At 35.5% G+C, this 13,225-nt stretch overlaps 1 protein-coding gene across 2 annotated transcripts in view; it reads left to right on the top strand.

Annotated features, from left to right (window-relative positions):
* Positions 1–7,564, top strand: part of LOC114141878 (mannosyl-oligosaccharide 1,2-alpha-mannosidase IA) — a 208,692-nt gene extending 201,128 nt beyond the window's left edge. For both annotated transcript variants that reach the window (XM_028012751.1, XM_028012752.1), the window contains exons 10-12: positions 2,455–2,627; positions 4,578–4,693; positions 6,149–7,564. In XM_028012751.1, the coding sequence (XP_027868552.1) occupies positions 2,455–2,627; positions 4,578–4,693; positions 6,149–6,290 (431 nt within the window). In that variant the 3' untranslated portion in view covers positions 6,291–7,564. The remainder of the gene's footprint in view (positions 1–2,454; positions 2,628–4,577; positions 4,694–6,148) is intronic.
* The last annotated feature ends 5,661 nt before the right edge of the window (positions 7,565–13,225 follow it).

Below are 13,225 nucleotides of genomic sequence, written 5' to 3'. Positions count from 1 at the left end.
TTAACCTTTTCAGAGAAAATGTTGGCGTCAATTAGCAGTTATTGTAATCAACTAAATGACTTACACACAGCCACTTCATCTTACTAAGCTAGAACTGTCTGAAGCTATGACTTGTTTTTAAAAATATAGATTTTAAACTTGCAGACAGCTGAACCATTGTCTTGAGAATTTTCAAGCATGTGTAATGCAAATTTGTGAACTTCTTTGACATATGCTTGATTTCGACAAAACTGCTTTACATAAATTAAGTTTAATAGCAAATTGTGAGAAACTGATAATTTTCTTACAGAGTTTAACTAAAAAACAAGATTAATCTAACCTAAGCAATACAATGAAGCTTCTGTTTAATACATTTGTGAAGTGAAAAAAAATCTTAATACGATCACTCAAGACATGAGGTGAAGGATAAGAGTGATATATATTTCCATCTCTATGCATGCCTAGCAGTTTTATACATTCATAACACAAGTTGATATATTTCCAGTATTTGTTAAATTAGGTGATTATGGCTTACCATAATGAAAATATGAGGTATTGTCAAGAGGAAGACACTAGACCGAGCAATGCAAATATGCTGAAACCACTTAAAGCAAACTGGGGTTCCTTAACACCTCAGCAGAGCAGATTATCAGCATGTTATTAAAAGGAAACGGTGAAATACAGCAGCAGCTTAAAAGCCAGACCAGATCAGTATCTGCATCAGTAACCAACCACTGAAAAATGTTAGCAACTTTACCTTTAGAAAAATGTACTTTGTTACAATAAACATAGAAAACTTTTATTGTGATTCAATTTATATTCACAAATATCTAATATGTTTAGCAAAGAAATCATCCAGCTGATATTTGTTGAGACCAGCCTGTCATGGTAAAAGAGGAAACTCAGCCAAAAGTACCAGTTTATCTATAGATCTACCTCCTATCTATAGTCTTAAACCATAGATAGTAAAAAGGACAGATCCTAAATAAGTACAGCTAAGATTAACACCTTCTGAAATGTGGCTGGATTGATAATTAGGGATAATGTAAGGAGCACAGGATGCCTTAGATTAGAGTTGCCACTCTTCCGCATCGGAAAAGACAGTTGATGGGATTTTGCCATCTGGTGCACTCACCTTCAAGACGTGTGTCTAGAAATGCAGGCCTGAGGACATGAAGTAATATCTGGCACAATACCTCAATGCTGTTGATGCATGTTTTTAGGAAAGATGGGAGAAATCCGTTGTGCCTGAAGTAATAAAAAAAAAAATCACCATACCATGCACAGAAAGATTGCAGCTAAAATTGCTGCTGTGAGTTTTATATTTGTCAGTATTCAAATACATACAGTTGAGGTAGCAAAGCCAATTGAGGACATTCATACATAAATATAAACATACACCTCTGTGTTATGAACAAAATGACTGTAGGTATTTTTTTTCATCTCTGCAAAACATAGCTCAAATTGGAGCCGTGTTCTTTCAAGTATTTGTTTAGAAGAAGGCCTTTGTTGAGCTTCAACAGCTAATAACATATATTAACTTCTAGGAAAAAAACATGTTTAGAATTAAATTGTCCCAAACTCCACTGGCAGGCTGTGGTAAATTTCTGATTTGCAAAGTTTTTTCTACCAGCCTATATTGTCATCTTGGGAATCGTTAGTAGACCTAACAAAGATTCTCAGGCCTGTACAGAGTTAGTAAATTAGAATCAAAATCAATAACACAGGAGAAATTGGAGTCAATAAAAAGTATTTTACAAGCCGAAGAACTGAGTGTTCAACATACAGCACACAAAAAACATAGATGTATTGGATCATTTAAAGTACTTTCTCCCTTTTTTCTGCCCTGTCTATCTCTTCTATTGCTTTAAAATATGCCTTTTGTGATTAACTTTTATTCTTTAGTATGTTTTTAAATTAATTTAAACTTGTAATTTATTATTTTTGCAGCATTCAGCAGGTTATCTGTTTTCCTTCAGTACCTGTTGATATTTTGATCTAAACATAATTTATTCTGAGAAAAAACACTAAACCACTAATTGCTTTGATGTTCGCTTTTGATGCATGCACACCATAATGAGCCAGCAGACTAGAAAACTGAGTACTGCCTGTGACTCAGACTTTTCGTTTCTCACAGATTGTCAGTCTGAATGCAGCAATTTGCAGACATTTTGTGAACTCTGTACCTGCCTTATTTAAACAGAGAACAATTTTGTAACAAACAGCCTCTCTGTGGGGGTCTAAGATCTCTGAAAAGCATGAGGATTTATTTTTTTTAAACTGAACAGTTGGTGCACACAGGAATCTTTCAAATTAAACAAATTTCAACTCTAATGCTCCTGTGCCAATAGAAAAAAAAAACATGTTGTGCTTCATCTTGATTTTTAACAAACACTAATATCTAAGGATCACATGAAAAAAAAACTTTGTGCAAAGAAATATCTTTTATCTGATCTCTGTTTTCGTCTCTTTCAGCCACTAGACTGGGACCTGAGGCCTTCAGATTCGACAGTGGAGCTGAAGCTACAGCTACTAGACTGAGTGACAGATATTACATCCTACGACCAGAAGTCATCGAGAGCTACATGTACATGTGGAGACTGACCCACGACCCCAAATACAGAGACTGGGGATGGGAGGCAGTAGAGGTAAGACCAGTAAATTAGGATAAATACCTGTTAACGACCAGGAACTGTATTTATTATTATTACCATCACATTCTTCTGGACTTCTCTGGTATTTATTTTGAATAAGTGCAGTTATGACTTGTACTAATGCAATAAACTTCATTGTAAAAATAGTTGAAAGCTTCACAGATGAGCTCTATTTATACTAAGATGATATTACACATAGATGGAATCCATGTACTTATTAATTGACCTCTGAAGGCAGTCAGTTTCACTTGATTGTAATCAATGGTTAAAGTAACTCAGGATAAATGTCCGCCACACTGTTTGGACTACTTGTTAAAAATCTTTTTTCTTCACCTCACAATTATGAACTGCTATTTCTTGATGAAGGATCTGCATTCTCATTAAAACATAGTTTAGTTTGTATTTTTTACTTTTTTCTAAAATGTTAGCATAAACTATTTTTGAAATTACAACTGGGTTTATTCCTCTTGCTCAAAATTGAATTGAAAAACACACCTCTAACCACTGCTACACACTAGTAATTTCATTCTATTTTTAATTGGGGGGGATGGAACAGAGTGCAATTTTGCCATCTGTACTGCTGTCTTATTGGTGACCTGCATTATCATTTCCATGGTCGTCCTCGCTTATTATGTCAAGCCCTTTCAACACCCTAATTTATCATCCAGAAGCTTTCTTCATATTGTGTGGCACTATACATTAGGTAGTAGAGCAGACGGTTCTGCCACCAAGAGATGAAAGCTGTGCAGGAATCACCATTATTAATGTGGCAATAGGCAGGACATTAACTGCGGTAAACCGTAGCGCGCAGGCATGAGAGTTAGCATTAATTTAGCACTCACAAGAAGAGGAAAGATCAGGCTGACGAGTTTGACAGGGCTATAATTATCAGGCACAAAGGTTGAAAGCTGTGTGCAACACTTCTGCTCAGGAACATCAAGCATTAACACGTCAGGGTCTTTGTTAATTAGCACGTATAAGCAAGCCCTCTGTAGCAGGGATAATAATGAGCTAATCCGCTTGGCTAGCCCAGCCGCTCTCCTTTCACCCTTGTCAGATTTGGCTTTACTTGGACCTTAGTTGTGTTGCTGGCTTGGTGTTTGTCATATTTTTTTAATAAGTGTGAATACCGTTATTGACCTATGGATTTAAATTTTGTTGAAATTTAAATATCATTGGAATAACAAAGCGTGTTTTACTCTACATACAGTCGCAAACGTCAAGATAATTTAGTCATTTAATGTGATAGGCCACCATAATATAGCACCCAATAGTGAAATAAACAAGGATGCATAATTTTCTATATGTTTGTACAAACAGAAAAACTGAAAAATGTGTTATAGATTTGTACTCAACCCCTTTTAATCCCTAAATGATATGTAGTGCTACCAATTGTTTTCTGAAGTCATAAACCTGTGCCTTATTTCATGTATAAATGCAGCAGAAATTAAACATTTTGGGCTGTGTGAAGAAAATCTAATCACTGTTGTAAAACATGGAGCAAGACTGCAAAAGACCTAAGACTGGGCTGGAAGTTCACCTTCCAGTAGAGCAACATAACTGAAGCATACTGACAAAGCTATGACTGAATAGCTGAGCCCGAGACTTGGAAATTGATTTTCACAGACACTCTATTCATTCTGACTGACTTTGAGCTATCTGGTAAAGAACAACAGGAAAAAATGTGTTTCTAGAGGTGAAAGTGTGGTAATACAATAGATTGACTCAAGGAAGCTAAATCCATACACCCAGCAAACTCTTCAGATTTTTAATTTAAAGATTTCTTTTTGTTTCAACTTTATGACACCCTTGTGTTGGTATTCCACATAAAATTGTAATAACATCAATAGAGGTTTCTGGTTGTGGTGTGAATACCTTTGCAAGGCACTATAAAGATCAGAGTTTGGTCTTATCATTTACCTGTTCCTTCCTGCCTTTTGTTAGGCTCTAGAGCAGCACTGCAGAGTGGAGTCTGGTTTCTCTGGGATCCGTGATGTTTACGCCCTGACAGCCAGCCACGACAACATGCAGCAGAGCTTCTTCCTGTCAGAGACACTTAAGTAAGTCTCGCTTGCTTTTTAACTTCCCATTGCTGGGAGGAAGGTTATTGTAAGATCTGCTTGCACCACCTTTCATCTGCATGAAAGTAATACAGGGTCAGATCCTGAACACTGGGGATTCATCTCTACTTCTTATCTGTTCTGCCTACGAAGCGCGATCGTGCTTTGAATGAAACAGTCACAATGTCTTCTTCAGAGGTTAATCTAACTTTTAATCAGATACTTTTTACCCATCAAGGAAGGTTAAGTTTCAGCTGTTCTTATACTGCAGATTTTAAGCTACACAAACCAGTCAGTCTACACCAGCATGTAGATAACAAAAGCTTATCCTTCTAAAGAGAGGAGCAGTGCGAATCATTCAGGTTAGTAGTCACCAGAGCACCACTGCCTTATTCAGTGCTACACTGCTTCTAACATGCTCCTTTGAAAGTTAAGTGACTGATCTAGATTAAGAAGAAATCACAAATGATGAATAATTAATGTTTTCCAAGTAAGGGCAAAGCATTGCAGCTCGTCAGCTGGGAGGGAGGTTTTTAAACGTGGTCAACATTGAGAAAACGTTCAGCTGTGAAGATGAGACAGAGCCGCTGCAACAAGAGCTTTTTCTTCACATCATGGAATAAGTGGGGCATATTAGTTAAACAATGACAAACCAGTGCAAAAGGTTTCATGGGATTGCATTACCAACCACTTAATCCAACCATAAATTCTCTAGACACTGGTTTTTGTTATTAGTTACTTCTTTCATTTTCTACTAGACCAAATCAAATGGCCACCTAAACTGAACTCAAGTAACTCAACTTAGCTGGGAAGGCATTTGATCAACTTAGAATGTATACAATTGTCTGTTTGTTTAGGATGATTTGTATTGTCTTTCAGCTATTGTTTTTTTTTTTTCATAGATATGAGTGTCCAACATTTTTCATAATTACATTTAACTGTCTTAAACCAACAGCAAGATAATGCTAAAACAAAATAGATCTGTATGATGCAGACAATGGTTGTCCCTTTACTCTTAAGTCCATATGAATTAATAGTTGCAAACAATATGCTTTGTTTAATGTCGCACCTAGAAGCAACGGCTCTGAATTTGAACACACTAATTTGGAAAAACTTTCAATGTTTGCTTGGATTGAGGAACTTTGATACCAATAGAGGTTTATTTAACAGTAAATTTGAGGCTTTGCATAATTTTTTGTAATTCACACCCAGATATGGTAAATTTCTTTACATCAGGTTATTCTGTGTTGGTTGAGCATTTCTTTAAACCCTATTTCATTTTGCAAGACTAGCTAGCTTTTTCCTTTAAATCATCATTTACTCAGGTTATTGTTCTCTGACATTAATATAGTTTGATTTTAAAAATATTAAAGTATCAACAATCAAAAAAGAAGGAAGACCAGATCTGTTTGGGGTATTATGTTTGAAATGCAACTGTTTTTCTTGTTTGTTCAGGTATCTTTACCTGCTTTTCTCTGATGATGACCTCCTCTCCCTGGAAGACTGGGTCTTTAACACCGAAGCCCATCCGCTGCCCATCATCCGTAAAAGCTGTCTGCAGGATGAAATAACAGAGGAAAAGACAGTCTCTGAATAACACCACTCAACGACTGAGGCGGTTACGGACAAATCTGCACAGTTCATGTGCACACAGTCACATCGCAAACACCAATTCAGAGCAGATTCAGGGTCTTATAAGGAGTGAGTGGTTGACTCTCAGTTCCTTTCCAGAAAAGGATGTTGTCGTTTTATGCTGTGATTGTATATCCTTTTGCCGGGGTTCCTTCCTACTGGCACTTATTTTTTGCGGACAATCAAAACAAACATGACTTTCATGAAGAGATACCTTTTTCTTTCCTTCTTTCCTCTGTGAGGAAACCACTATAACTTACAGACCCAAATGTATGGGAGAAGGTTTGAACTATGGGCCATACTGTCAGAGAGATACAGAACCACTTGAGTTTTGCTCATCATTTTAGTTTACCTTTAGTGATGATGTTTTCCCTTTAGGCTTATTTCTGGTTTTCCTTTGTGAACACGTTGCCCAAATTGTTTTTTTGCATTTCTATTCCCCTCTTTTAAAGTCAAGTGTGTTGGTGAAATTTAAAGAAAGGATGGGAGTTAAATAATGTACAGATAAACACAAAATGTGACTCTCAAATCCACCTTGAAACTAATGTTGATGTCATGTTTCTTACTGAAACAATGTTGAATGAATTTTTTAAAGGACAGAGATGTCAGGAAAGAGGCTTTGTCTTATGCATCCAGGGACCACATTTAAAAAAAAATGTTTCCTGTCTATGCTCTGGTAATTTTATTTTCAACAGAACGTTTGCTCAGCCTTTCACAATAAAATGGAGCACTCTCCATTTGTTCACTGTAAAAACAACGCATCAAGAAAAAAAAAAGACATCTGTTAGCCAACTTCGGATGTCTGTTCTGTTGGGAATTTTTTTGCCTTCACGTACATCCATAGTGATGTTGCAGGCTTATCAGCTGCAGAGACAAGCTTTTACTTTCTATCACTGTTCTGTTAACAGCTGATCTTCTGCACAGTTGTGGAGTGAATGTGCTGTATATACAGATGAAGTGAGTGGCACCTGTATGAGCTTGTCTTGACTTTAGTTTGTGTCTCTTTTTTCTTAATCTTTTTCTAAAACTTCAGTGGTTATTTTTGTTCTGAGTTCTCTTTGATTTGCTTCCCTCAGGTGTTTCAGTAAAAAGAAAAATCTACAAATGTCTAATTTTAAGTCTAGTTATTGCTGATATTAATTATTGTTATTACTTATTCTTACTGTTTGATTTTACTTTGTTCAATATTTTCAAATACTGATTAAAAAGAAACTGTGCAACTTTGTACATTTAAAACAATCAGAATTGTTGTGTCATTAATATTGATCGGCTTGTTTACTTAAACTTGCAGTTTTTTTTATCAGTGTTTAATAGCAGGAAATAATCTGCAGTCAAACAGAAAAAAGTGTTACTCAGCCACCATTTATAGCTGCTTCCAGCAAACTAATCGCAGATTTAATTAAAAAGGTGCTTTTTTTTGTTGTTTTGGAACGTTCCAGCAATCATGACCAGAAAATGACTAACGGTGTTTAGCTGCTGCACCACACGCAGTGTGACAAGTCAACAAAGCTAGACTTAATATCATCCGCTCCAAATGATTCAGCTACAGCTGCTGTCACCTGAATCCTAATTTCATCGTAATACCTTCAGGTGATTTCACATCCACTCTAAATGCTAGAAACAACATTATTGCCATTTAATTGGAATTTGATGATGTTACCTTTCAAATGTCATGGATCCTGTATAAACTGTTTAGCACTACAAGCTCAAATTGTCTATTAGGGAAATATTAGCCACATTACATCCTGCAGACAGAATATGATTACAATATTCTCCATCAGATAAGCAATGCTAATGGAACGATGGGGGCACAATGTACATCATTACATAACTCGACTGATCTTTAACAACACGAATGAGTCCATTTAAAATCAACCACCACCATCAATTCTTTCCTCTTATTAGATCGGCATTGTTTCTACATTATTCATTAAACCAAAGCAAAATTTGCCAAAAATAACATCTAAGTTTGAAAGACACAAAGGTTTATCCCTCATCTGTCCTGATCACTACTATCACTTTTCCATTTTCTAGATATCAGGTTTAGTGAGCCTTCTATAAAAGTCAACCTAGCACTGAGCCTCCTTGTTGGTTTGCGATGAAAAATCAGGTAGAATCCAGAAATTGTAGAGCTCTGAATTTTTTTCTTTATGCAGTGCTTCAAACATTTCATTCCAGTTCACAGCATAACATGCATTCAAACAGAAGGGAGAGTCTCCCTCTGATCTAAACCACCAGGCTTTTAAAGCATTGGCTCCTACCAGGACTAATTAAGGGGTGGAGACAACATTTACATTTCCAGATAGAAGAAACATTTGTGCTAAACTATATTCATAGAAAAATATTTACATAATTACAACTAACTTCAAAACTAAAAAAAAAAAACAATCTGGGCCCAAACAAAATCCAAAAACGTCTCCCCTCCCCCTCAAACAATGGATTTTCCCAGTGAGGCTGATTGAAAACACCAGGTCCTTGTCAGTACTGCTCATGGGTGTGCTTCCATGGCAACACATGACCAGGTGATCTCAAAGAGACGAGAGAATGATTAAAACAAAATATTAAATAAAGCAAGTTACTTCCACCAAACATAAACAATACATTTACCAGATAAATTAGAATATAGGAAGTACAAAAAAGAGCAAGGGGTGTAAATCCCTCACACTCCTATTTAGAAAGACTGATTGCTCAATATCCAAAATAATGCATCCCACTCCCTCCACACTATGCTGTTAACTGGAATCAGCCGATTTGTAGCTGAACAAAAACTCAATATCAGTCTTATTCTGGTCAACTGATCTGTCATAAGCAAGTGCCTTAAAGCCACGCTAAAATCTCTTCCACAACTGTTAGGTGTGAGTGCTTCTACTGAGAGAACACTCAGAAATGAAAATTATCAGTATGAGAATAATAAAAAAAAAAGAAGTCAGAGGAGGGATGTCTGCAGTTCATTCAGGCTGTTGGGGAGAGCAACACTTTTGGCAGACACCAGGAAGGCTTAAGGTGTTTCATCCTCATTCAGGATAAGGTTATATATTCTGTTAGAAATACAGAGACATGTCTACAGTTAAAATCAATGTCTGTTGTAAATGTAAAACAAGATGCTAAACGGTTAAACATGTCAACTTTGAAATTGTTTTTGAAAAAAATAATTGGTAATCTCCTTTTATACAGTGATTTGTCACATAGTGTGACTTTGCCTCATAAATTAAAATCTTCACTTGAGGCAGAAGGTACTACTTGTGTTTTCTCTCCTTTGGAATTTTGTAACTTTGTAGTTCTTGTCATTTTATGCCTGATTTATCCTGGACAATTTGCACCAAGCATGTTATTTGGAATAGTTTCTACTCATTTTATATTTTTGTCAACAAACTTGATCAAACAATGTTATTTTGCTTTGGTCAATGGTCAAAATCTTAAATTTCATTAATTAATTGGTTTAAATGCAGATCTCAACTGAAATAAATGAAAATAGATTAAATAAATATACAATAAATTAAGCTACAGGTAGGGTTTGGACATTTTTAGTACAAATTGTATTCATAAACATTGATAAAACATTTCCACACAAAAAAACATGTATTCACAGTTTGTTGTTTTTTCACATGGTGTGTTTGTATGGAATACAAGTATTAAAACAGGAATGCCAAAGAGGCTAACTGACCTAGAAAAAGCCCAAAATAAATAATCTGAATGACATCTATTGTACATCTTAAAGGGAAATTAGAATTAGCTAAAATTGAAATCAAGCAAGGAAAAGCTTTACAAAAATAGAGATCAGAAATTGACCACAGAACTGATTGGTGCATCAATATTATACAGTATGAGCTCAGGGTGTATCTCTGGTTAGCTGTAGAATATTTTTCATAAGTGGCATTAAACCACAGAATCCATAAAGTCTTTGAAACGAGCAATTTAATCTAGGAATTGTGTTCTCTTGCTTTAATAACAACCGTAACCCTCCACTAAGTTTATTTCTAAAACAAAAACAATACTATTAAAAATATCTATTTTATTTTCTGCAATTATAATTGGATGCAAAATGTGATTAATTTGAATTACTAGAGTAATATTTATATCAGAGGATTGTTGTATTATTGAACCCATTCCAATATTAGCCTATGGAATAAAGTCTGTGGTTGTGTTTGTGTCTATAAAATTGTAATTTGACCACATAGAACAAAGAATCAGTCCATCATATTTTTGTTCTACCTTCAGACTTTACCACAGGTAACAGCTGCCAGCCTAGACAAAAAAGCTGCTCCCCTTAAGATGATTCATCTGACAAGAGGAAAGAAAAACGCCTGAATATGAAAGCATTAAAGTAAAAGAACATACAAAACTGACACATTTCCAACTTTCATCCACAAACCTGAGCTGATATTTCAAAAACATGTCTTTTTGAGTTGTAACATCTTTTTTTTCCATTTCAACTTCTTCCTGGTTACTGGGTTTTCATGTAAACTGTGGCAAAAGCTCAAAGTACAATAAAAATTTGTACTGGATCTATGATTTGCATTTAACCTGACATTTGATCTGATAAGATCTCTTAATCTTCTCTTCAAAGTTCACCTGCTTGGCGCCGTCCCGGTGCTCACTTTAGCTGTTCAAGAACCTCAGCCATCACCAGCTGCTTTCAATCATAAGAACTTCAACGTCTTTGCTTAGCTGCATCTCTGAATCAGAGCTTTTATCACTTCAGAGACAAAAATAGTAGAAGATAAAGACAAAAGAGAGTGTTGCTTTGTGATGTGACAGGTTTATTCTCTTTATACCTGGCTTCTCAGCTTCCTACCTCCACCTTTGACTGATCTCAAACACCTTCCTTCAGAATCCTTCAGATGTATTCTGGGAAAAATTTTAATATCACACAGTTTTCAAATCAAACAGCTCTTAAGAAATACTGCTATATGACACAAAGTTAGTAAATGATAATTAATAAGTAGAACATCTCACTCTTGAAGCTTAAATTCCAAGTGCTAAACTTGTCAAGGTAAGGAATAAAACCCTGGAATTGACAACTGCAGATCACAGACATTTTTATGGTTTAATGACGATTCTGAGAGTCGTTTGAAATACCAAAGGAAAAAGTTAAGGTGTGTTGGATATAAAAAAAAGAAATCCTGCAATTAACCAGTGTGGAATTGCAAAGTGGGTTATTTATACATTGCTTTGAACTTTTAAAACAAATCTGAAATCTTGATGTGTTCAGCCCCCTAATCAAATTACAGCTACAAGTCTTTAGGAGTTTTGGACATATTCTCAATTGGATCAAGGTAGGACTTTGTCTGGACATGCATATATTTTGCATATATTTTGATCTTAAGTATTCCAATGTAGCTCTGGTTGCATGAGGGTTGAGAAAAACCTGAAGCATCACAAATCCACCTCTGGTTTCTTTCAGAAATTCAGACTTTTCTTATGAAAAAGAGTTAACTGCTTGCTGTAATGGATTTTTTTTTAAGAAAGTTATAATCATTAATGTGTGATGTACATAGACGGGCTTGAAAGATTTACTCCAGGCAACATAAAAACTTGTAGTAGTATGTCCCATGCTATCATCTAATTTTATGATTATTAAAACTTACGCAACCATTACCTCAAATTTGATTAATGGAAATGATTCTGCTTAATCAAGCCATGCTGTCATTTAATATTCATATTCAATTATAGACTAAGTAGATTACCAGTAGTATTGCTGAGTCTTGGTTTCATTATCATAAATCTTGCTAAACTTTTCTGTTAATGCTGAATGACAGATTATGTTTATTCAGCTTTTTTATTAGACAAACAGTGTTCATCCTCTCCATGCTGAACAGGTGCCTCACCTCTCAGACAGACTACTGTGCATTTCTAGTTTGGCCTTGTCAGAACATCCGGCTCCTCTCCCCACTGCCAACACATGAAGGTCTTCCAGGTTGCTCTCATCTGCTACCCCAAACACCTTGTTAGTGCCCAGAAGGGAACACAACTGCATAATGAGCTGCTAATACAGCTAAAAATAAAGCATTCAGCTCAGAGGTCAGAGGCAGAGGGGCTGAAAAAACATCGACAAGCAGGCAGCCCACACACATCCATAAAAATATTGTACTGTAGTTAAGGTTTGGATGAACTTTTTGCTCAAGGCTTTCACATAAAGGTCACTCCAGAGGTGACTGATTTACATTTCACTGGTGTCGCTATTAAAAAATAACCAACACACTGGAAGGTTTTCATGAGAAAAAAAATAAAAAAAATCTCAACATAAAAAAAACCGATTCAAGGACTGGGCAGACGATGTGTGAAAGGACAACAAAAATGTCAAAATCCAAAAACCCTGAAACACAGCAATTTACATTTATTTATTCAAAACTTCCAAATGATGTATGTATGTACTGGATCTCAAAAACAGTCATAATTAAGATATTTCCCGATATTCAAACAATTCTGTTCATACTGTTTCTGTGACAAAGTTGTTTTGAGATACAGCAATAAGTCATAACTCCTGGCAAACTTAGATTGGAAACATTCCTAAAAATGATAACACAAAGGTGTATCTATTATATTTTTGTTTTTACTTGCATTATGTTTTTTTTAATCCTGTATCCAATTGTTTATATCCTTCTCAAACTTTGTTATTCTCCAACTTATTGATAAAATTACGTTTTCCACATTTCCACTGGTACTTTAATGTCTTATCTTTCATGATGACCTTCAAGTCTGAGGATGGAAGGCTTCGTTGACATCCCAACAAAACTGAGTCACTTCAAAACTTTATATAATTTCAACTCAGTTGTTGTTCACAGTCATAGTGAAATTCCAGCATATCATACATATATAATGGATCTCGATTTAAAGCATAGTGCTGTTTTTAAAAAGTAACTATTTGTGCAGAGTTTCCCTTAGCTTGCATGTGGTTGC

Source organism: Xiphophorus couchianus, chromosome 3 (assembly GCF_001444195.1).
Source record: "Xiphophorus couchianus chromosome 3, X_couchianus-1.0, whole genome shotgun sequence".
Lineage (NCBI taxonomy): Eukaryota > Metazoa > Chordata > Actinopteri > Cyprinodontiformes > Poeciliidae > Xiphophorus > Xiphophorus couchianus.
The sequence above is the reverse complement of the archived record's forward strand: the minus strand, read 5'-3'. Positions and strand labels throughout refer to the sequence as shown.